General features: G+C 34.1%; 1 protein-coding gene across 1 annotated transcript in view; it reads right to left on the minus strand.

Annotated features, from left to right (window-relative positions):
- GRM8 (glutamate metabotropic receptor 8) overlaps window positions 1-22,098 on the minus strand; it is a gene marked incomplete at both ends in the record, with an annotated part of 321,520 nt that overhangs the window by 56,911 nt on the left and 242,511 nt on the right. Inside the window, one exon of the mRNA XM_079548285.1 lies at window positions 637-773. Within this exon, the coding sequence (XP_079404411.1) occupies window positions 637-773 (137 nt within the window). The remainder of the gene's footprint in view (window positions 1-636; window positions 774-22,098) is intronic.

The raw sequence follows: 22,098 nt of genomic DNA on the forward strand, positions 1-22,098 counted from the left end.
CTCAATGCACGTGAAGAGCTTAGTTACCAGAAAACTTGCAGAATACAGTAAAACATAAATTAGAAACACTTCCCAAGGAAAGGTAGTTTATTTCCTCTGTTATTATGTAATAATGCCTAACTATATCTAAAAACTCCAAATTCTCCCTTTATATACAAGAAATATATTTATTTCAGTAGTTCAGCATCCCAGTGTTTCAACCAAATCAGAAGAGGTCATATAGTCAAAATGTCCCTTTTACAAAATACATTTCTATCCCTTTGCATTCTGTCCATATTTGAAAGACCCAAGCAATATATATGTGTGAAATATTTTGTCTGACACTTTCTTTTGAACTATGAATTACTACTTCTCTGCCTGACTTCATAGTCAAACCAAGGAATATCAGATACATAATGATTCTAAAATATAATTTAAAGCAGCAGGAGAATATGTAACACAACTTAAAAAAAAAAAAAATTAAAAACCTCATTTTCATTTTTTTATGTTATTGTTTGCAGTCTTCTCAAAAAAGAGAATGAAATAACTTTTCTCTGGCAACTAATAGAAATCCTCAACATTTCTGAAGTGTAATAATGTAATATACGAATGGTTGCATTTCTGTAATGTCTGCATCATAGTTAAACTACCACTTACATTTAGATGAAGTTGATTGGTCCAATGACCAATTATTTTGTATTCTGTACTCTTGTTGGTGATCTGATACTGAAAAATATCATAACGTCCAGGAGCATCTCCATTTTCATTGAAGATAACAGGTGTTCCAGCACTCCCTGAAAAAAAATTAAAAAGCAATTAGGATAAATACCTTTACAGTAATTTTCAAGAAAAATACGTACTCTGGAAGAAAAGTACTAATTAGAGGCAGTTGATGACAATGAGTAGGTTCTTCTTAATGCAATGCTACTATTGTACTAAATCCAAAAAAATCTCACAAAGAAAATGTGTGATATTATAATAAAATCTCCCTTATACGTAAGTTAACTAAAACAACACTGAAAAAAAATCCAAACATCAGTAGTGGAAGAGTTACTTTTGACATGCAGAAGGGTACAATTTCATTTTTGGATTTGAATATAATGCAGTAGACTCAAATAGCAATCTTGGAATTAACTCCTTAAAGAACTTCTCTATTAAGTATGAAAACAAATGAATATGTTCAATGTAAGTGCCAATGCTTATAAAAGACCTTGAGGAACAAGTGACTAAATCTGGTCTCAATTAATGTAATCAGCTTGTAGCAGTGACCACCTGTGTAAAAGCGTTTTATCAAAATAAACTGAGGTTAGCAGCTGTGTTTGTTGCTCTCTCTTCCATACATGACACTGTCAGACAGAAAGGTCCATTGCTGGAGCTGTCAAAAGTTATAAATCGGCACTCTGTTCTTACTTCGATCAACAAAATGTTCAAAGATTGAAAAATACGTGTCTACCTTGGAAACTAGGCCAGCCAAATTAGAACATGTTTTGATGAATTTCTACAAGGTGACATCGCCGTCAAGGATCTGCACTTCTACAGAGGCTTTTTGAAAACTGCACAAAGAATGTTATATTCACCAGCTTCTCAGGTTCATACATACAGAGGAAATAAATTTGTAATTGGGGTCCACTGACAAAAATGCAAGTATCTTAAAGTTATTTTACAGTAACCGGAAAATGAAAAACATGTTTACAGAGTCAAAGAACAAATAAACAAAAACACAAAACAGTGTTTTTACATTTCTCCATGTGAATCCTTATTCAAAGACAAAAAGAAAGTATCTTGTTCATGGTAAAATCCTACAGTATAACCTTGTTAATGCAGTACTTAGAAGTACTAAGTCCACTGCATGAGTGTCTTCCAGAGAATGGCAAAAAAAAAAAGCTTGAAAGTCTGCGTAAATATTACATAGAAGTTAGCCAGTGGAAGTGGGGGTAGCAATCTACATACCCCAGAATTTCAGCATAAATACTTCCTTTATCGCTGTCATCCCTAAACTGCTATGTTCTCCTGCTTTGTATAACAGTTTTTATACAAAACTGATAACCAGTGAAATAAACAGAGCTTTCTGAGTGACAACTGGCACATTAATCACTATGCCAATTTCACAGTTCTGCCAGCAAAACTTTGGCAGCAAAAATTAGATATGAGTAACTATGAAAGAGGAGTATCAACAGATTATGTGTGATAAATACTTAAGACCCCATTAAAATACAAGAGACTCAATACAAAATTTTGGAAATCTCTTCATGTTTTGCCTTCAATTCCTTTGACAGAACGAACTGCAGTCTACAGTCATAAGCAGAGAAACTCCTCACTGCACAAACAAATGGTTGATCCAATAAAATTCTTTCATAAAGTAAACACAAACTCAGCAGTTTTACTGAGTAGCTACTGAGGTAACCTTCAGACTATTGCTTTCAAGTAGCAATAGGATTCATCTTTCTACTCAGCAGCATTTAAGCAGCTCATGGAAAGTGCAAGTATCTTTTACCAATAGGTGCAAAGTGTCATTTGTTCCAAAGATCAATCGGGACTTCAGTCATTTTTACGCTCAGCAAAAAGTGAGCTTAAAATCTACTGCTTTTTTCTTTTTTTAGAAATATCACGTACAAAGACTACATAACACAATAAAAACGATAACCATCTTCTTCTTTGATATAGTCATGTTTTCAATTAGAGCATTTCACACTGCCCTCCTCAGCTGATGGTGGCAAAAATTCTGCTCAATTCATCTGTCACTTAACTGAATCCAACACAATCTGTCTTACAGCAGAAGTTGCAACTGCTCTTCACACACCCTTCAAGCATATACGTCAGAAGCTGGGAAGTGGGGGAGGAACATCTCTCCTGATGTAGGAGAAGATTAAGTTTGTGACCAACTGAGTAGCCTAAATATCTGTAAGTCTATGGGTCTTGATGAGATGCATCCCAAAGTCCTGAGAGAATTGATCAATATAGGTGCCAAAACATTCTTGACAACATTTGTAAATTCATGGCAGTCAGATGAAATCCCTTGTGACTAGAAAAAAGGCAACATCACATCCATTTTTACCCAGGGAACTACTGACCTGTCAGCCTCACCTCTGTGCTGGAGCAGATCATCCTGGAAACTGCGCTAAGGCACATAAAAGAGAAGAAGGTGATCCGAAACAACCAGCAAGGCTTCACCAAGCACAGGTCCTTCCTGACCAAACTTGTGGCCTTCTATTATGGTGTAGCTGCACCAATGAACAAGGGAAGAGCTATTGATGTAATCTATCTGGATTTAAGAGAGATCTTTGGCTCAGTCCTCCAGAACTTCCTCCTTTCTAAATTGGGAAGATATGGATTTGATGGGTGGACTGTTGATTAGACAAGGAGATTGTACCCAAAGAGTAGCGATCAATGTCTCAATGTCTGGATGGAGATGAGAGACAAATGGTGTCCTTCAAGAATCAGTACTGGGATCGATGCTCTTTATGATCTTTATCAGTGACGTTAACAGTGGGATCAAGTGAACCCTTAGCAAGTTTGCAGTTGACAACAAGCTGTGTGGTGCAGCTGACACAACCAAGGGATGGGATGCAATGCAGAGAGACTTGGACAGGTTGAAATAATAGGATCAGGATGTTTAGCAAGATTTTAGCAAAAGCTTTGAAAGTGTAAGTAGAGAATGAAACTATAGTTCTCGATGCTCTAAACAAATCATCAACAATTAATCAGTGTTCTTAAAAGAATGTTAATCTTCTCTGAAGAATATTATGACCTGATGGATGATTTAGATGAATCTGAATCAGGCTAGTCAAAAAACAAAAAGGAAATGTTTTACCTAAGAAAATATACTTTGTTTGGAAAACCCATTAAATATATGGTTTACTAAAATTAAAGTGAATATATTTATGGAAAAACTGCCTAACACTGTATAGAAACTAGATGATATAATAAACCTGTATGGAGAAATACTGAGCCTGACTGTAACTTATCATGTCAGTGGAGACACATCCAGATTCAGGCACTTTAAGGAACCTCACTAAGTTGTACAAGCACCTCCTTTTATGACAACCTGACAAGAAGAATTAAGCATTCTTAATATCCTCTATAATATGCGATTGTATACTGGTATGCATGCTTGTACAGTATTATTGCCATTATAGGGAATTGCATTTTAGTATTAGTTTTATACATTTTATTCTATGCAGTTATGTTGTGATGTATCATTTTAACCCGTGATTGACTAAAACATAAGTATATGGCAAAATTTCAAGAAGACATGACAAGTTTGGCTAACTATTGAAAAATATGGGTGAAGCTTCATCTTTCCTTAATTATTTTTAATAATTTATTTTATAATATATTTTATTTTTTATAAGCTTTGCTACTAACTTATTATGATATTCATTTCTGATGATTATCTTCGCTGAGTGATTCCAAGCTACTTTTAGATTATTATTACAATTATTATAAATGTTTAACTGTATACTGATATGTGGAAGAAAAATTTAAAATTTTATAACAAGGTACAGTGAAGCATTGTTCAAATGGTTTTCAGACTTTTTTGAAATCCTATTCCTTTTTATTTGACAAGGTACAACAAAAGAGGAAAATGAACTTATTTAACATACTCAGACTAAGAAGGAAAGTTGAGAGGTTGAGTCCCATGGTTAGCATAGGTTTAAATTGCTCATTTCACTTTATAGAAATTACAAAGGCTGTTCCGAAAGTAATGCCTCATATTTATTACGTTGGCATAAGACAGAGGCAGATGGTGGTGGTATGGCAGTAGAGGCTGAATCTTCCCACAGTATCCTGTTACATGTTGCCGTGCAATAGATGGCAGCAGAGGGGCGATCTGACAAATAGCATCTAACATGGAAGTACTTATGCAAAAGTGTGTCACTGAATTCCACTATGCAGAAAAAAAATGACACCCACTGATAATTGTCAATGCTTCCTTAACATTTATTGAGATCAAACCGTGGATGCCTCACTGTTGGGAGGCAGTGAGTAGTTCTGAACTGATTACAGCGTTCTAAAAGCAGAGCTTTTTCTATGTGCAGTGCTGTGGTTTAAGAGACAGACAGAGAAAAAACAGACAAAGCAGCACTGGGTTGTATGAACAACTCCGAGTTTCTCATGTTGCAAAGAAGGCGCTTGTTTACTACTCAATATAATTTTAATACTCATGTAGGTATATATGAGGAGGTCACCTAAAAGCTTCACTTTCTTTTATACACTGCATATCAAGTCCCCCCCCCCCAGTTCTGGATGGACTGAATAACTAATAAATAGACATTGATTTAAAATCACTCCATAATCAAACAAATCAAATATTTTTCTTTAAAATCTGTATTTGGATGCACTGTCAAATAGCTCTATTATTATTCAATTCAAAATAATCCATACCCACAGCATAAAAGAATAGGTTACAATTTATTAGGATTGAAGACACACTTACTTATTGTAGATATTAAGTGATAATGTGATACTGAGGGAAATTCTTCCTCCTTTCTGTTCCACAGGCAGCAGCATTAAACAATGACGGATGTTCAACTAGTACTTAAGCTAAGCATTACCAAAGTAATGTGTCTGTGATATTGGTAGCTTAAGAGTCTTTCAAAACATAGCTTAGACTATCCAAAAATGTTCAACAGAAAAGAAAAAAAAGTGCATGAGCTTATTAATTAGGAATCAAGTATGAATTGGATCCCTTTGAATTTTTATTGCCTTACACTGATGTTAAGGAAGACTGCTTTTGATAAACAACTGCTTTATGACAAGCTGTATGTACACTGAACTTGAAAATCCAACTTCTTCTGATGAAACCCTTAAACATGTACCTTAATATTCTTAAGATGCTGGTCAGCAACTGCCTGCTGCGCCTGCTTTATCAGGTTTCTTTTCATGTGGACCTAAAAACTCCTCTCTTCTAATGCAAGTTGTGATCTTAGTTCCTTGTAGGATTATCAAACAGGTCAACTCCAGTGAAGTTGCTCTCTGTATATCTCAGTTAGTGGAATGACAATAAAACAAATTCATGTGCAGTAGTAGCTGACTACATATTAAAATGATTAATTTGCAGTGGAACCTAAAATAAGAATAATAGTAAGCTTTTAAAGACTTCATTTTATTTTAAGAAAGAAGAAAAAAACCTGTTAAATCAAATAAAAAACTTTGGATTTCCCTTACATACATACTAAAAAAAAAACAAAAAAAAAACTAAAAACATTCATTAAAGTTAGGTATCATGAGGAACTGCTACTTCAGTGACAGAAGTGTAGAACAGTGATAAGCCTCAGAAATACCTCCTACAGAATATTCCAACACCAATGGAGCTGATTCCATTACAAAGCTTGCTATGGTATTTTACCAGATTTCAGTAGTTTGATATTCATTTCATTTTCCAAAATGAAATGAAAATTGCTTAAGCTAAATCTTCATCCTTTGAACTACTCCATATAGGCTGCTTTATCTTTTATGAAACCCACTGCAGTCAGCAGGGATTCAAGGCTATGGTTAGGTGAATAGAAGTAAGTTTATTATACCCTCTAACAGAGTTAACTGTTGTGTGTCAAAAACTTCAGAATGCACCATCTGTTAGAAGTTGGCATTACTGGAAGACTCTTCAAATTTATAGGATCAACTCTTATTCCATTAATTTATATAATTACTTTCAAGCACTAAACATTGGAGGAACTTTTTTAATTAGCATTTCATTTTAATTAGCTGCTAAAAAGTGCTGCCGAGATGTACATAATTTAAACTGTTCTCACTTAAGTAGAAAGAGGTAACCATTTCAATTTTCAGTACTTAGAATTCCCAGAGAACAAGAATTTATCTGTAAAATTACAAAGGAATTTGTCACTGATAAGTACCTCATTGAGACAAATGAAATAGAAGGTTGAAATGGAATGAATGGAAGAAGCAAACATGGACTATTAAAATATTTAATACTTGAAAATAAAAAGTAGAGAGAATTATAAGCAATTAAGCAGAACTAATAAGAGCTAATTTGTGAAAGTGAGAAAGTGAGACTGGTAGATACACTATATCAGGCTATGTAAACTTGGTGATAAATGAAACCATTATATGCTCAATCTCCATACAGCAGATATTTTCAAATTAAGAACAATGTTGTGACTGAAGAAAGAAAAAGATGATTCTCTTACACACATTCAAAATCTGAAAAGATGCTTCTTTATGCTTGCTCTAAAATATCACAGTTCATGGTTAAGACAATAAAATAGGATTGTATCCAGTTGCCATAAACTTACTGCTGTTTTAAATATCCTTAGATACTGCAGATATCCACATAGATACGCAGAATATGCTTATGACAGAGATCCTGTGCCTTGCTGAGGCAGCAGCTGGAGGCCAGATGGATACCCTAGGGTTATCTGAAACAGCATTCAATGCCCATGTTAAGCAATTTATCTTACTTACCACAGGGCAGATTCTGGCTGTTCATGTATGAAAGCACAAAACAGAAACCAAAGGGAAACACAGTATGCAGAAAATGCATAATATACAGATTTAGGGCATGTATTATATAAATAATGGTAGTACTCACTGGAAGGCTTAGAAAAAGTGAAGAATCTAGTATTAAAATGATGTGATATAAATAAATTCCATGTCAGGTACTACAGTTTTGTATTATTGATGCTGATGGATTGTAAAGATGATTCTTCAGAGATAGAAATAATTTTTTGATGCCTTGGTCCTCAATTAATGATTAGAAAGGCATACTTCTGTGAAAGAAACAGTTCACTATACCCATGCATAAGAATGTTGGTCACGGTGAGTATCATGAGCACATGGTATTTAAAATATCAAACAAAAAGCAGTACTTTTTTCCTCTTGGAATTCAACTCAGTATTAGAGCTTCTTACCACAAAAAGGCCAGAGATATAAAGTGTCATAAAGTTTACCCAAAAATGAGTAAAATTTGAGGAAGAGACAGGAATGACTGCAGCCAGCAGCGTAGGTATATTTAAAAGATTTGCCTATCATTCCTATCTATGCCTTTTAGCAGTGATCTAGATTCAATTCCATTTCCTTCAGCCCTCCAGCAATAATTGCAAGAATATATTTGTGAAAAATTCTTCACTTTTTCTTTGCTACTTTCCCTGACTATCTGCTACTGGCCACTCTCAGAAAGCATGTTACACTGATGAAATGTTGTTTATATCCTCTACAAGTACTCAAGTCACAGTATAAAATAACATAACTCTTGTTTCTCTTCTTACAACATCTTAAGTCTAATAACAGACCATGTATATATACAAAACACAATAGTGCCACAGATCTCAATTTACATACATTTCTCTGAAAGAAATTCTTCCTATTCATTTCTATGGACTACAACAGATACAAAGATCACGATAACACTATCTGACAGAGCAAATTTTGAGCTACAAAACATTGCTTTTTGACAAGGTCACCAGCATTATCCAGTGATGACCATGAGCCTGAATGCCATGCTCATAAAAATCTGCATGGCTGTCTGGAACTTGCCTCATCTCTCACATCACTGTCATCACTGCTGAAACACGCCATCCCACCACCTCACTGTGTGACATCCACCATTTGTGTTTGTATGATATTACAGACAGAATGCTATCAAGTGCTCTTAGGTAGGAAACACTCATTTTAATGTCATTAAGCTTATGCCTATATTTAAAATAAAAATTTCTTTTAAAATAGAACTTGAAATAACAGTAATACAAGTACATTTGTTGTAATCCTCCTGAGACGAGTCTGAGGTTAAGTTTTCCACAAGAAAAAAAGAAAATAAAGAGTGCTCTCTATCTTACGCATACAGTGGGATGTAAGTGGGAGTGAAAGTGAGAGGAATCTTGACTACAAATATAACTCCAATTCTTTTGTTATGATACTGCAAAGATGAATACATTTCAAGTGAATGTGCATTTCTCTGTGTAAGCCGAGAAACATAGTCGTACAATAGATATTTACTTTAAAAGGATCTTCACATCATATGTTTTCATCTTCATGATGTTAGAGGAAAAAAAAATCCTATTTCAAGCATCTGTAGCTATACAATATTAGAGGGAGAGGTCAGAAGAGATGATATCATGAGTCTTCATGAACTTTCTCATTAGCAGTCTTTGTTGCCTAAAACTGTAATTAATATGTTGCTAAGAAGCATGAAACAACTCCCTCCTGACCATAAATCTGCCCAGCAGTTTCACTCAGGGTGACATATGTGAGAACTACTCATTTTGAGGAGCTCAGGAGCACCCTGCTTGCACCCTGTCTTTATCTCTGTAAGTAACTGAAGATCCTCCTATTCTACCTTTTCCTGTTCTCTACTTTGTGTTTTTTCATTTCTATCTAGATTTTCTGCATTATTCAGGGGAGAGAGGTACAGCATTTGAGTGCTTCATTATCTTTGTTTATGTTTTCTAAACTAGTCCCTAATAATTTCAGAACCTCTGTCATGACATTTATAGTGCTTCCATAATGGGGGTCACCTGCCATATTCACACCATCCTATCTAGCACACTGCATTATATGAGGAAAAAAAATTGCCTACTGGATTACTGTTAATAAATCATTCTACAATGTTGGCCCTGTTGCAAAAATTAGAAGTATAAATATTCATTTCTCTCTTTCATTATCCTAATCTTTCAAAGAGTTCTGACCATGATTTTGTGTGAAAATCTAGCTTCATAAAGCTCCTCCTTCTTCATTTGGTAAATAAGCTCATTTTCTCAGGAGTGAGCAACTCTGCTCAGTTGTAGTACATAGATTGTTCTGAAAATAATGCCTCCTATTTATTTCCATGAAAACTACAATAGATACAGAGAGCAGAATAACACCTTATTAGAGAGGAAATTCCAGCAATCACCTCTATAAGCTGTGCATTTTCACCAGCAATGAACAAGAGCCTGTGTGCCAGCAGAGATGATCCACTATTTTACATCTGCTATGATAGTGACGTTGCTAAGAAAACGTTGCTCATGCAGTCCATCTTTCATCTGCCCAAACAGATGGAAGTCAGAAGGCACTAAATCCTGACCTTATGGACATTCCAACCAAGGCTGCCAATGTGCTCCATGGTCTTCAAAATGTTATGGAGCCTGGCACTGTGTCTTACAAGCCTCCTATGTTTCCAGCTGCTGTTTCACAGAATTTTGGAGACTTGTGTATAAATCCCTGAGGCTGATCGGAGGCAAATAAAAATTGCTTTGTCACATCTGGGCAGCATCCTGGTCAGGAAAGGTAACTCCATCTTCAGACCAATTGTTAAAATGGCATCAAAATAGGAGAGTGCCAGCTACTGTCATCATCTCAAGTACAGGAATATCTTTCCCTATAACAGCATAGGTTTTATTTGTGATTCTGGTCTTCTGTCTCCATGCTGTTCTCTGGAAGACTCTACCTGATGCAGACAACAGTCACTCCCTTAGGTAACTTAAATGATGATCTTAGTTCTCAGATATTTAAACTCAATTTATCATATTAATAGTGATTGTTTCATGTCTAAGACTTCATTCTTTTTTTCTAAAATTACATATCACAAGAATGAAAATTAACAAAAATCAAGCAGAAAGAAAAACACTGTCACATAATCTCAGTTGAAATAATGGATTAAAAAGGAAATGTAGGAGCTATACAATTTTCAATAAGGTGTAGTTGATTAATAACTTTAAAATGAAATGAAATAACATAAAATTAAAAAAAATCCAGAAATCATGGCAGTAAGGTTCAACAAAAGCAAGTGTAGAGTCTTGCACCTAGGGAAGAATAATTGCATGCATGGATACAGGCTGGGGGATGAGCTGCTGGAGAGGAACTCTGCAGAGAGGGATCTGGGTGTCCTGGTGGATGACAGGTTGGCCATGAGCCAGCAGTGTGCCCTCATGGCCAAAAAGGCCAATGGCATTCTGGGGTGCATTAAAAAGAGCGTGGCCAGCAGGTCGAGGGAGGTGATCCTGCCCCTCTATTCTGCCCTGGTAAGGCCTCATCTGGAGTACTGCGTCCAGTTCTGGGCTCCCCAGTGCAAAAAAGACAGGGATCTCTTGGAAAGAGTCCAGCGGAGGGCCACAAAGATGGTGAAGGGCCTGGAGCATCTCTCCTATGAAGAAAGGCTGAGTGAACTGGGTCTGTTCAGCCTTGAGAAAAGACGACTGAGAGGGGATCTAATCCAGGTTTATAAATATCTGAGGTGTGGGGGCCATAGTGGTGAGGCCAGTCTCTTTTCAGTGGTACCTGGAGACAGGACAAGGGGAAACGGCCAGAAACTGCAGCATAGGAAGTTCCGCACAAATGTGCGCAAGAACTTCTTTACAGTGAGGTGACGGAGCACTGGAACAGGCTGCCCAGGGAGGTGGTGGAGTCTCCTTCTCTGGAGATGTTCAAGACCTGCCTGGATGCCTACCTGTGTGACCTGCTGTAGGGAACCTGCTTTGGCAGGGGGGTTGGACTTGATGATCTCTGGAGGTCCCTTCCAACCACTACAGTTCTGTGATTCTGTGAACTATTAACTACGGTGAAGTTCTGAAAGCATACAGTTAAATTCAGATTTCTCAAACAAGACATATCTACATCCTTAACTCTGTCCCATTAGGATTGTTCTTAGTTTGCAGCCATTAATATGTTAACACTTTTAGCAGATATCTGCAATATAAATGTCGCTTTCTTCTGTGTTTAATCTGTAGTCCAATTAATATTTTCTTTCACATGCCACTTAGTATGAACAACATACCATCAGTGATCCATGAAACTACTTCATCTTGTTGAACAAAATCATATTTGACATATTAAGTTATTTCTTGTTTCCCAAGTGCAGTAAGTTTTCTGATAATTAAGCAGGGTAAGAAAATATTAGTTAATTTTCTAGTATTGATTGTGAGCTGTTGCCAGAGACCACAGGCGGCCTTTTCTTCAGGGCTGAAACTCTGGTATTGAGAGCAGGTACAACTCCAAAGAGGAACTGTCAAACATCCATAAACCATTATGTAGCAAGATTTCTTTTGTACGCTCTGCATCAAAGACAAACTAACCCACATGATCAGAACACATACACACACACAGAGCAGGTCACACTTCAATTATCACAAAAAAATTGAAGAGAAGTATCAAGTAGTGATGCTGTTGTCTGAATCACAGCTTTATATTTTCTGAAGTATGCAAGGTGACGTTATTTCAGTCTCATGACCTTGTCATAGCTTACTGTTTGATGTAACTAGAATTCAAAACTGTCTAATTTAATTCATACCAAATCCTACGTTATTCATTAAGGTACTGTGCCAAAAAGGGACAGACTCTAGAGCGTAGTTACAGAGTAGTCTGAGATGTGATAGCAAGGAAAAAAATGCTTGATATTTCTCGAGTCCTTCAAACTCTGCACAGCAGCAATAATTAATGTATTCAGTGCAAAAGATAACAAAACATTACTTTTTTTCTTGTTGCTTTGCTTTGTTTTGTTTCTTCATAATTATAGTGACCATTCGTAAGTGGTACCTAGTGAAAATTTACTCTGTTGTCATGTTTTTTTCAGGTAATTATAGAGCTGTTAATTTTCAAAGACACTGTGCAACAAAAATGCAATATCTACAAAACATTTAAGAAGTCATTTTAATTTACAGTGTTTTCTGAGCACTTTATATGTCACAGCCTTTTTCAGTAAGTGACTTAAATTTGAAGTCATTTAATGCATCCTTAACATGTATATGCACTCCTACACTTCCCACATTTAGACTCTACTTTAGAAATCACACTGGATATTTTAGGATGCCAAGAGCATTTTTAAATACTTTTGAGAAGCTTTTGTAGTGCAGTCTACACTACTATCTAACTGTATATATTTTGGGGTGCTATGAAAAAGTGTATCTGAATTTTTTTTTACTGGCTCTTTTTCTAAGTATAAAAGGAGATTATTCACCCCTTTACATAAAGCATATCACAAACTTAAGATATATAGAGAAGCAACTTCTATTGAATATAAATAAGTAGGTGGTTTAGGTTGTGGGCTTTTATGTTTGTTTGTTTTTGCTGTTATTCTTTTTTTTTTTAACAGCATAAAGAATATATATGAGAGTAATGGTACATCCTTGAAATGGCTAATCTCTCAATTTAGGGAGACTGACAATGAGTGTACTTCATTAACACATTTTTACAGATACAGTTCTGCACTGATGTTAGTGAAGAACACAGGACATATTGCTAATGCAGTAAAGCTTGAGGCCATAAATTCAGGAAAGCAATCTTCAACCTGGTCTACTATTATGAGAAATTCACTTTTCCATTTTATTTCTACAAGTAAGAATACTAACCATTAATATTTTTAGCATTAATGACATTCTATGATAAACATTACAAAACCTTTCTCTTTTTCTTTTTTCAAATCCCTGATACCATGTTCATGTAAATGCGGAATAATCACATTAGCTTTCTTTAAAAAGTTCTGAATCTTCAGAGTTACAAAGAAAACTTACATATGCAAAACAAACAGAAAAATAAAACAAGCAAAAAAAAAATAATTAAAAAAAAAAGAGTGCATAAGCAGTGCTCCAGGAGTATTTTTAAGTTAAGAATTAAAAGGCTTCTTTGGAAGACTCAAGGAGTCTGAGCTCATAGTACTGGAATGCTAGTCATAGTAAGTATTGTAATGGAAAATGTTAACCTTTGACATTCTTGAAATCTTCACAAAATCGTCTCTATATAACTAAAATGTGTAATGACTAGAAAACACGTTCGTCATTCAATTCTGGCTTTTTTCTGCACTATCATAATGAAGACATAAATTCTCTCTAACTAGTAATTTAAATTCGTTTTGCAGCTGATTTGCATTGTGGAAACAATATAATAGAAAGAAAAAAAAAGCGAAAACAATAGGATTTTATAAATATATTTGGCTGAAAATTTCCAAGATAAATATTTACAGTTTATGCTGTAAAATGAAAATTATACAAAAACATAATTCCTTATATTTTCTTTTGCAATAGTTATCAAGGTTATTAACATTTAACATACTAGTCTTTGATTAAATCCTAACAACAAGATTATTGCCACCGTTGGACTGCAGAAACGGATACTCTTCTCTCATCTCATATTCTACCACTGTAATGACATTATCTCACTCACAAAAAGTATATTTTTAAGCTGCTTTAAATATTGGTAGGTTGAAGGCTGAACACAGTTGAAAAGCAGTCCTAAATGAATAAACAAAACAGAAAAACAAACATATTCATATATTCATGCCGGTGTTTTTCAACATGTGTAGAAATGGGCTTTTACAACAGACTTGGAGAAACTGTTAATTGAGTTATTACGCCTGTCTATTAGGTCTACTGAAGTTTCCCGTTTAGTGTACTGGATCTGACTGGGATGGAATTAACTCTCCTCACAACAGCCCATACAACGCTGTGCTCTGTGCTTGTAGCTAGGACAGCACTGAACCAATGGTTTTGTTTACTGCTGAGCAGACCTGGCACCAAGGTTCTCTCAGAGCCCCAGCCAGGGAAGGCAGCAGGCTGGGGGAAGGCAAGAGGTGAGGAGAAGACACAGCTGACCTAAATGGATCAGAGGGTATTCCACAACATATAATGTCACTCTCCGCCATAAAAGATAAGGAAGATAAGTGGAACTCTCATTAAAGTTTGTTTATCTTCAAGAGCAACTACTATGTGTACAGAGACCCTGGTTAATAAGACATAGCTGAACACTGCTTGCTGATCTGTAAAAAACATACAGCACAGCTCTAAGGAAAATATTTAATCATACAGCAAGACTTCTGACTATGGTTTTTAGTAGGATCATAGTTATTCTCAAGCTGAGTGTACAGAAAGTGTTGCCTGGTGCCACTATGTAAAGGTATTTCAGGCACACTGCACAAACTAAATAATTAGTATTTTTGTTCCTGTAATTGAAAATTAACAGATATTGCTACTTAACTACAAACATATTTCAGTCCATATTCAAGAATATTCTAATGCTCATGCTCCATTCTCATCTGCACTCTCATATCTGAAATCCTAGTTCTACAGGATTTATAGGTTCTCTTGCAATCAGTGAATTCTGCAGGTGCAAAGGTGCTAGACTGAATATTTTCACTTCTGTTGCTATAGTTAAGGTCTATGCATTCCCAAGCTAAGGTTCAGCTACAGTTGTCTCACCTGATGACTGCAATGATTGTTAATTTTTCACTCTGCTTCTCACTGTGAAATTATTTAAAGATAATAAAATCCAACACTGGCCACTCCATTCTTTTTATGCTCTATTTTAATTTCTTGTTGCATTTTTTGATTTATTATTTACTCTCCCTCTGAAGTAAATCAGATCACAGTGTAGAGCTGTGAGCTTCCTAAGAAGTTCTTATAGGCATAACTGAAGGGTAAACGCTGAAACATTCTTCTGAAATTCGTGCAACTACACTGATTTCCACTGGATGATAATCAGATGGACTCATTAAAATGAATGAAGAACTGTGCTTCATTGAGCAAAGTAATGCTCATAACTTCTGATAGATCACTCATGACCCTTTTGAAAAATCTGTGCAGAAAACAGTTTATTCTCAGTATCATAAGTTTCAACTTGTGTCCAGATGGTAAGACATTAAAGAAAGGGACAAAACAACATCTCTTCTTGTGTTTCAGAAACAGACACTTAAAATCGCTTGGTCACTGAGAACATTTTCTTTGCAGATACAATGCAACATGTTAAAAAGGCTTCAGATTTTTTATACAAGCTCCCTTGTATAAACTCCATAAGTACTATAAACTTTGCAATATCACACCTTTGTAATGGCCTTTTCAGAATTGAGAAGGTAAAGTAATGAACAATGCTCATAAGAGTGGAATAATGACTTGAAACACCACAAACAGAGCATCTAAGTCTAAAATGATCATTTTCCAATACAGTGACCTAAATCTAATCAGTGATGCACAGTAAAATATGAAAACATAGTCTTTACCACCTGGAGCAATGCATCTCACCTGTGATTTGTTGCAAGAATTAGACTACAAGTCCAGTCCAATTAATCACATTCTGCTTAAGTAAATATTCCTCCAAGATTCATATGGAAATCTTTCTTCTAGCTCAGAAACTTCTCTGACATCTATGGATTTTTTTCATTTATTACTGGCAAACAGATTTAACCTCTGTCTTTAAATTGTCATGGAATATAAATGTTAATGTACAAAATTAAATACCTTTTCCAGAATTGCTTGATTTCATGGTGAAAAATAAAATAAAATTATCTGTAGCAATATAGTTAAGCTGTAAAGCCCTCTGAATCTCATGGTAACATATACATAATGGAACTGGATTTAAATGTGGAATATATTATTGTCAAATTCCTCTTTCTAATACTTCTTCTATATTTTTAAAAATCCTGCAACAAGTATTTTTAAAGATAGTGAAATGCCTATCAAACAATTTTTCCTGTAAGAACTTAAAAAGAGAGTTAAAGAAAAATGTTATTTTTATTATAAAAGCTGTTAACCAAGAGTGCTTTTGAATGAAATTTTTTTGGTGTTGTTGAAAAAAAATAGTTGTTATTTCTGTGAAAATGTAAAAGGCTTCTGAAAAAAAAATAAGACAATATATTAAGGTACTGTTGATGAATAAATACTGTATATATTTGAAGACAAGGAAATCAAATTGAGTGCTATTATAACGAAAAAAAATATTTGTCTTAAACTAAATAAGCCTGGAAATATATAATAAAGACTTTAAAAGAATGTTAGACAATCCAGCCTTTCACAGTAAGAGATTTCATAGTAAGTCTTTCTTAATAGTATAGCAGAAACCTTGACAATATCAGAAATCAAGCAAGTAAACCACATGCTCTCATACCGTCAAGATTTGTACACTAATCCATAAGTAAAAGGTTGAGCTAACCTTAGGTTGAGCAGAAGAATCTCTATAAGCCTTCCTGAATTACATATAGCATCTAAACTTTCATACACTTACTTATTATTTTAGCACCATCAGGCACTTTGGATGACATTTTACCAGCACATTACTATATGTTTCAGGTGGTCAAAAGCATGAAACTCCATTTATCTGGTCTCCTAATTTTCCCTAAGGATGTATTAATGAACCATCAAAGCTGCTTGTTATGACCTATTACATTAACCCACTTCATACTAACAAGGATGTCACATGTATCACATTTCTGCAAGAAGTAAAAAGAAATGAAGCAAATTTTATTGTCCTGGTGTTCTGCAAGGTATCAGAAATGGTTTACACAAATTCTGTTTCAACTTAAGAAAAACATATGTTAATAATTTAATTCTTAACTGAAAAATCCTAATCTCTGAGATTTTGATGTTTGTTTTTATGCAGCAAATAATCAAACTTAGGAAATACACAATCAACAAAATACAGAAATAGAAGACATCTCTCTCAATTTCAGATGTTTTTCAAATGCAAACAAAAGTCCTTTCGGATATCGTTTTTCCATGTCAGTATATTTAATACTAAACCACAAAAACAGGCCCATAAGAATATGGTTAAAATTCAAAGGCCAATCAAATTAATCCAAGTTACCCATAGCGTGGTGGAAGAAAGCAGAATTCAAAATGATGTCTTGATAAATGTTACCACATATTTCCTCTTTGCAAAGGGTTTCTGAAGGCACAATGGCAACAAAACACATGTCCCATTGGCTATGAACACAGTTCCAAAGACATCCTGTGGACTTTATCTGTGGATACAATAAGGGTCACGCTAGCATGCCTCTGTTTGTGCTTTTCGGGGCTTACCAAATAAGTTCATTATTTTTTTCTCGTAATGCCAGTAGGTGGGGACAAAAAAGAACATGTTGCCTGGAGCTTTAAAGCACAAAAAGCTTCATACCGAAACTAGGATGTATGGCATTTTCATGCAGAGAAAGGCAAACTGAATCCATATAGTAATATATGGAAATGACTGAGACATGTGAAGTCTACACCATGCAGACTAACATCCCTGTTCACTTATCTACACGTATTTTGACAAATAAAAGATTGATCTAGACCAGAGCTGAACTAAATGGTTTGAAAAAAAAAATAATATCTAAAACAAAAATCTAAAAAAAAAAACCTATCAAAATTTTACTATGGTACAACATATAAAGTAGATTTTTAAATAGTTCCAATTTCCCAGTTATTACTGCAGTAGATAAATGAAACTGATAAAGTCATTATGTACCATCAGAAATTTGTCTGAATACAAAAAAAAAAAAAAAAAAAAGATTAATTAGTTTCAAATAATGAACTTTTGCTCAATTGGAAGTGCAGGCTCTATTACAAAAAAGCAAAATATTATTGTTGCACATCAACATGAAGCTGTATCTATTATTAACAATGAAGCTGATGATTTTGATTGAAAAATATTAAAGCAGTTACCTTATGAATTCTTTCAATAAACCAAAGAGGAAATGTTGGCTAATTTGAAGATTTTTTTTATCCTAAACAGGACATCTTGAAACTACCATGAATGTTCAGAGCGATAAATTTCTTAGGAATCTATAAACATCCATATAATTTTAAGTTAATACAGAGGATAGTCCTGTTTAGATCTCTCACTTTTAGATGTATGTGCTGATGTGCTAAAACTAATTTTCAACAATATTTCTATTTTAGAATGGTGATGTTATAGAATGGTGATATTACTTTTTTTTTTTTCAAGGAAAAAATGAAGACCATTGGATGTACACCACATAAAAATAAATTACATGCACTTCCTCTGAATCAAAGTATGAAGTAATGCCTTCTTGATAACCACTATTTGCCTCCAGCGTTGCAAACACTAGAACTGAAATTCAAGAAGTTGTGATACTTGCCAGCTACTGAAAAAACTAAATACCCATGGGCACAAAAATTGCTGTAATTCTCAATGGAAAGTGATGAGTATTTCTTCTTAAGTTTGATGTATAGTATTTCTGGTACAAATAAGTTAAAGCATATCTGGATTTACTTTTTATGTTTCATTATAAATATCTAAATTCACAAAAATATTTATTTTTTCATAAGGGTACCCAAACATGTTCCAAATAATAAGAATCTGAAAGTGAACATTTCAAACAAAACAAAAATTGATTATGCAAAAACCAAAATAAGTAGGAAGCAGAAAGAAAACGAAAAAAGAAAAATGAAAGGAAAAGAAACTTTTTTCACTCTTTTCTTCTTTCATTTTCAATTTGATAAGCTTTTAAACCAATGACATGATTGCATCACTGTATAACAGAAAGGTACACCTTCACCAAAAAACATAGGCTGTTGAACACTGAGAAGGACAATGCAGTTCTTCAACACCCTCCAAGCCAGCATTTAAATACTGCAATTTGAAACATAATAACAAAAGTTATTATTGAAGGACATATTGAAGCAGTTGTGTTAACTTCTAGCATATGTACCTAATTCCACTGCATATCTTACAGGAGATCCTGCTGATGCAGGGGATCACAAAGTAAGGCTAGTAGGGGAATTAAGACTTCCTCGTAACGTTCAAACCTCAGTGATGCTAAGGCTATCCTGAGTAAAGTCTTAGCAAAGGTTGCCAGCATAACTAAAATATCCACTCTCTTTTGTATGTTATGTGAGTTAAATCACCTGGGACCTCCAGGATCAGGTAATTCTGATCAGTTGTCTAAATATATACAACATACATGCATAAGGTACATTCTGGACGAAATCATTCTGCAAGAAGTCCCAAGTGAATTCAAACAAGAAAGTAAAATAAAGCTTTTTTTTTTTTTTTTTTTTTTTTTTTTTTTTTTTTTTTTTTTTTTCCACATCAAACAGTGCATATAAAATCTAACATCAGAAGAAGCTTTTTCCAGTCAAGAAGATCATTCTCTTGATTACCAGCACTGTTCTTGAGGAACAGTGTCAAATGAACTGTAATTTAAACCAAAAATATTTAATACAGATTGAATAACAGCAAACTATTAAACAAGGTCATAAAATGTGAAGGTACTACGTAGAAGGACAAGTAGAAAAAAAACAAAAAAAAAAACCAAAAAAAAACCTCACTGTGCACTTAGGGTAATATCAGTTCCTTAAAAAAGGCTTAAAATCCAAATACAAATTATACCAAACAGTTTCTCATAGCTGTTTTGGATTCACACTGATTTTTGTCCCACACAGACCAATTATGTCAATTCTTAAATGGAAGATTGCAGAGAAAAGAAGAAAATTATTTAACATATTTTTCCATCCTATATGCCTTCTGTAGAGTTTAAGTTATAAATAATGAATCATGGAGTTAAAGCAAAAAGACTTTGGGAGAAAGAGAAGGCAGAAGAGAAGGCTGAGTAGAGAGTACTGTCAAGAAAATTATTCTGGTAGTCTTTTAAAGCCCGTCATTTATTTTAGTTTCTCTCTCATTTTATATTTTATCTGAAATCTGAAAATTTACACCTCTACAGTACCAAAATTCTCACTTCACCATTGCTAATGTATTGTGTTTTTTTTCCTCCACAAATAGGAAAGTTGCTGTTTCATTACCACATAAAAATGTGCAGATGTTTGTGATTTTTTAAATTTTTGTTCCATTAAACTTTATGTACCAGATTATTTCTAACAAAAAAATTAAGATTTATGCAAATATACTCTCTTGTAAACAAGATTATCTAAAATGTTTTTAAGCTGAATACTGAAAGATATTGAAATGATTTAACATATTGAAAAGATAAAAGATGTTGTTGTTCAAGAAGAATTATTGCTCAATATCAGGTAGTTCAGGATGACAAGCATGATGATTTTATTTTTATTTATATGCCCTAAAAATCATGATTTTAAAAAAGTAATAAATTTATTACCAAGTTACACATCTGTACCCATAATATATATCTATCATATAAATAACTTTTATTAACCTAACAGGCTTTCAATAATCTTGAAGCAAACACAACATAACAATTTTCTTTCTATTTATCATGACTGTATTTTAGACATAGTCAGCCACGTTGTTTGTAAATTGATTTTACAATCAGAATAAAGTGTGATCTGCTATAGAAGATCACTATGGAGATAATTTAAAAAACAAATCAGACTCTAACATACAAAATCACTGACAAACAAAACTGTAAATAATACATTTATTTTAAACTTTCCTCCTGTATTAGTTCACTAATAGGAAAACCTGTTGGTAATTTTTTTTTTAACTGATCTCTTACCCCTACTTTCTTTTCTTCTGATGTATTATATATTACAATTTCAAAAGCACAAGACATTTAAAATAAACTGTTTATTTAAAATATCATTTAAAGTTATTTTTCTCAGAAAATACCTATGAAGAAGACATAGGGAAGCTAACAGGAGAGATACTAACATAAACTTTCCCTTGCTGCATATGCATAACCAAATCATGATGACGTAGTTTGTTTTGGATTTATGTTTTGCATAAAACACAAAAGTTCTATCACTGAAATTATTAAATTTTTTAATATACCTAGATTTCTACCCAAGAAAGTCAGGTAATTGGCCCACTTTTTATATTTTTGTCATCTCTCTGTGTATGCTGCAGTTAATTATGGTGCAAAAAAAGTAACATCAGAGGCTATGGCAGTCATCTCAGGCCATGCACTTCTGAGCCTGAAATATCATTTTCAAGTAGATTTCAAAGTGACAAAACATTAACACAATGAAAGAGGATGTTTGGGGTGTTGCCTAAACTAAACACTAGAGAAGACTCCCCAAATTATACACTCTCTAGTGTAAGGAATACAGTTCATTGCATTCACATTTCAGCTACACAGAAGTAACTGCCAAACTCAAATGTTGATTTGTCTTTAACTGGCTTAAATAAAAAAAAATAATGTTGAGGAATATCAGAGTAAAATGTTAATGCATTTATCTTATACACAGCAAACTACCTGTAGACTTCTGTCAGCTGCTGATGAATGAAAATAAGTAAAAGCATGGCTTAATCTGCCCATAATTGAGTGAATTTAGTTAAGTAAATTCATTTTCAATTTGAAATGAAGGAGGCACATTTTTCTGTCTGGGATGCATTAACTGAAATGATCTTGGGCTTGAGATACACTGTCTCACACTCCATTCTTGTCTTTTCACTAGACATCCTGCTGACAACACTCTGTCTAGATACGAGAGCACTGAAATCCTACTAACTTAGAATTACTATATGATTATATACATAATCTTAGATATATATTATAATTTACAC

Source organism: Tetrao urogallus (genome assembly GCF_951394365.1).
Source record: "Tetrao urogallus genome assembly, chromosome: 1".
In the NCBI taxonomy this organism is placed as follows: Eukaryota; Metazoa; Chordata; class Aves; order Galliformes; family Phasianidae; genus Tetrao; species Tetrao urogallus.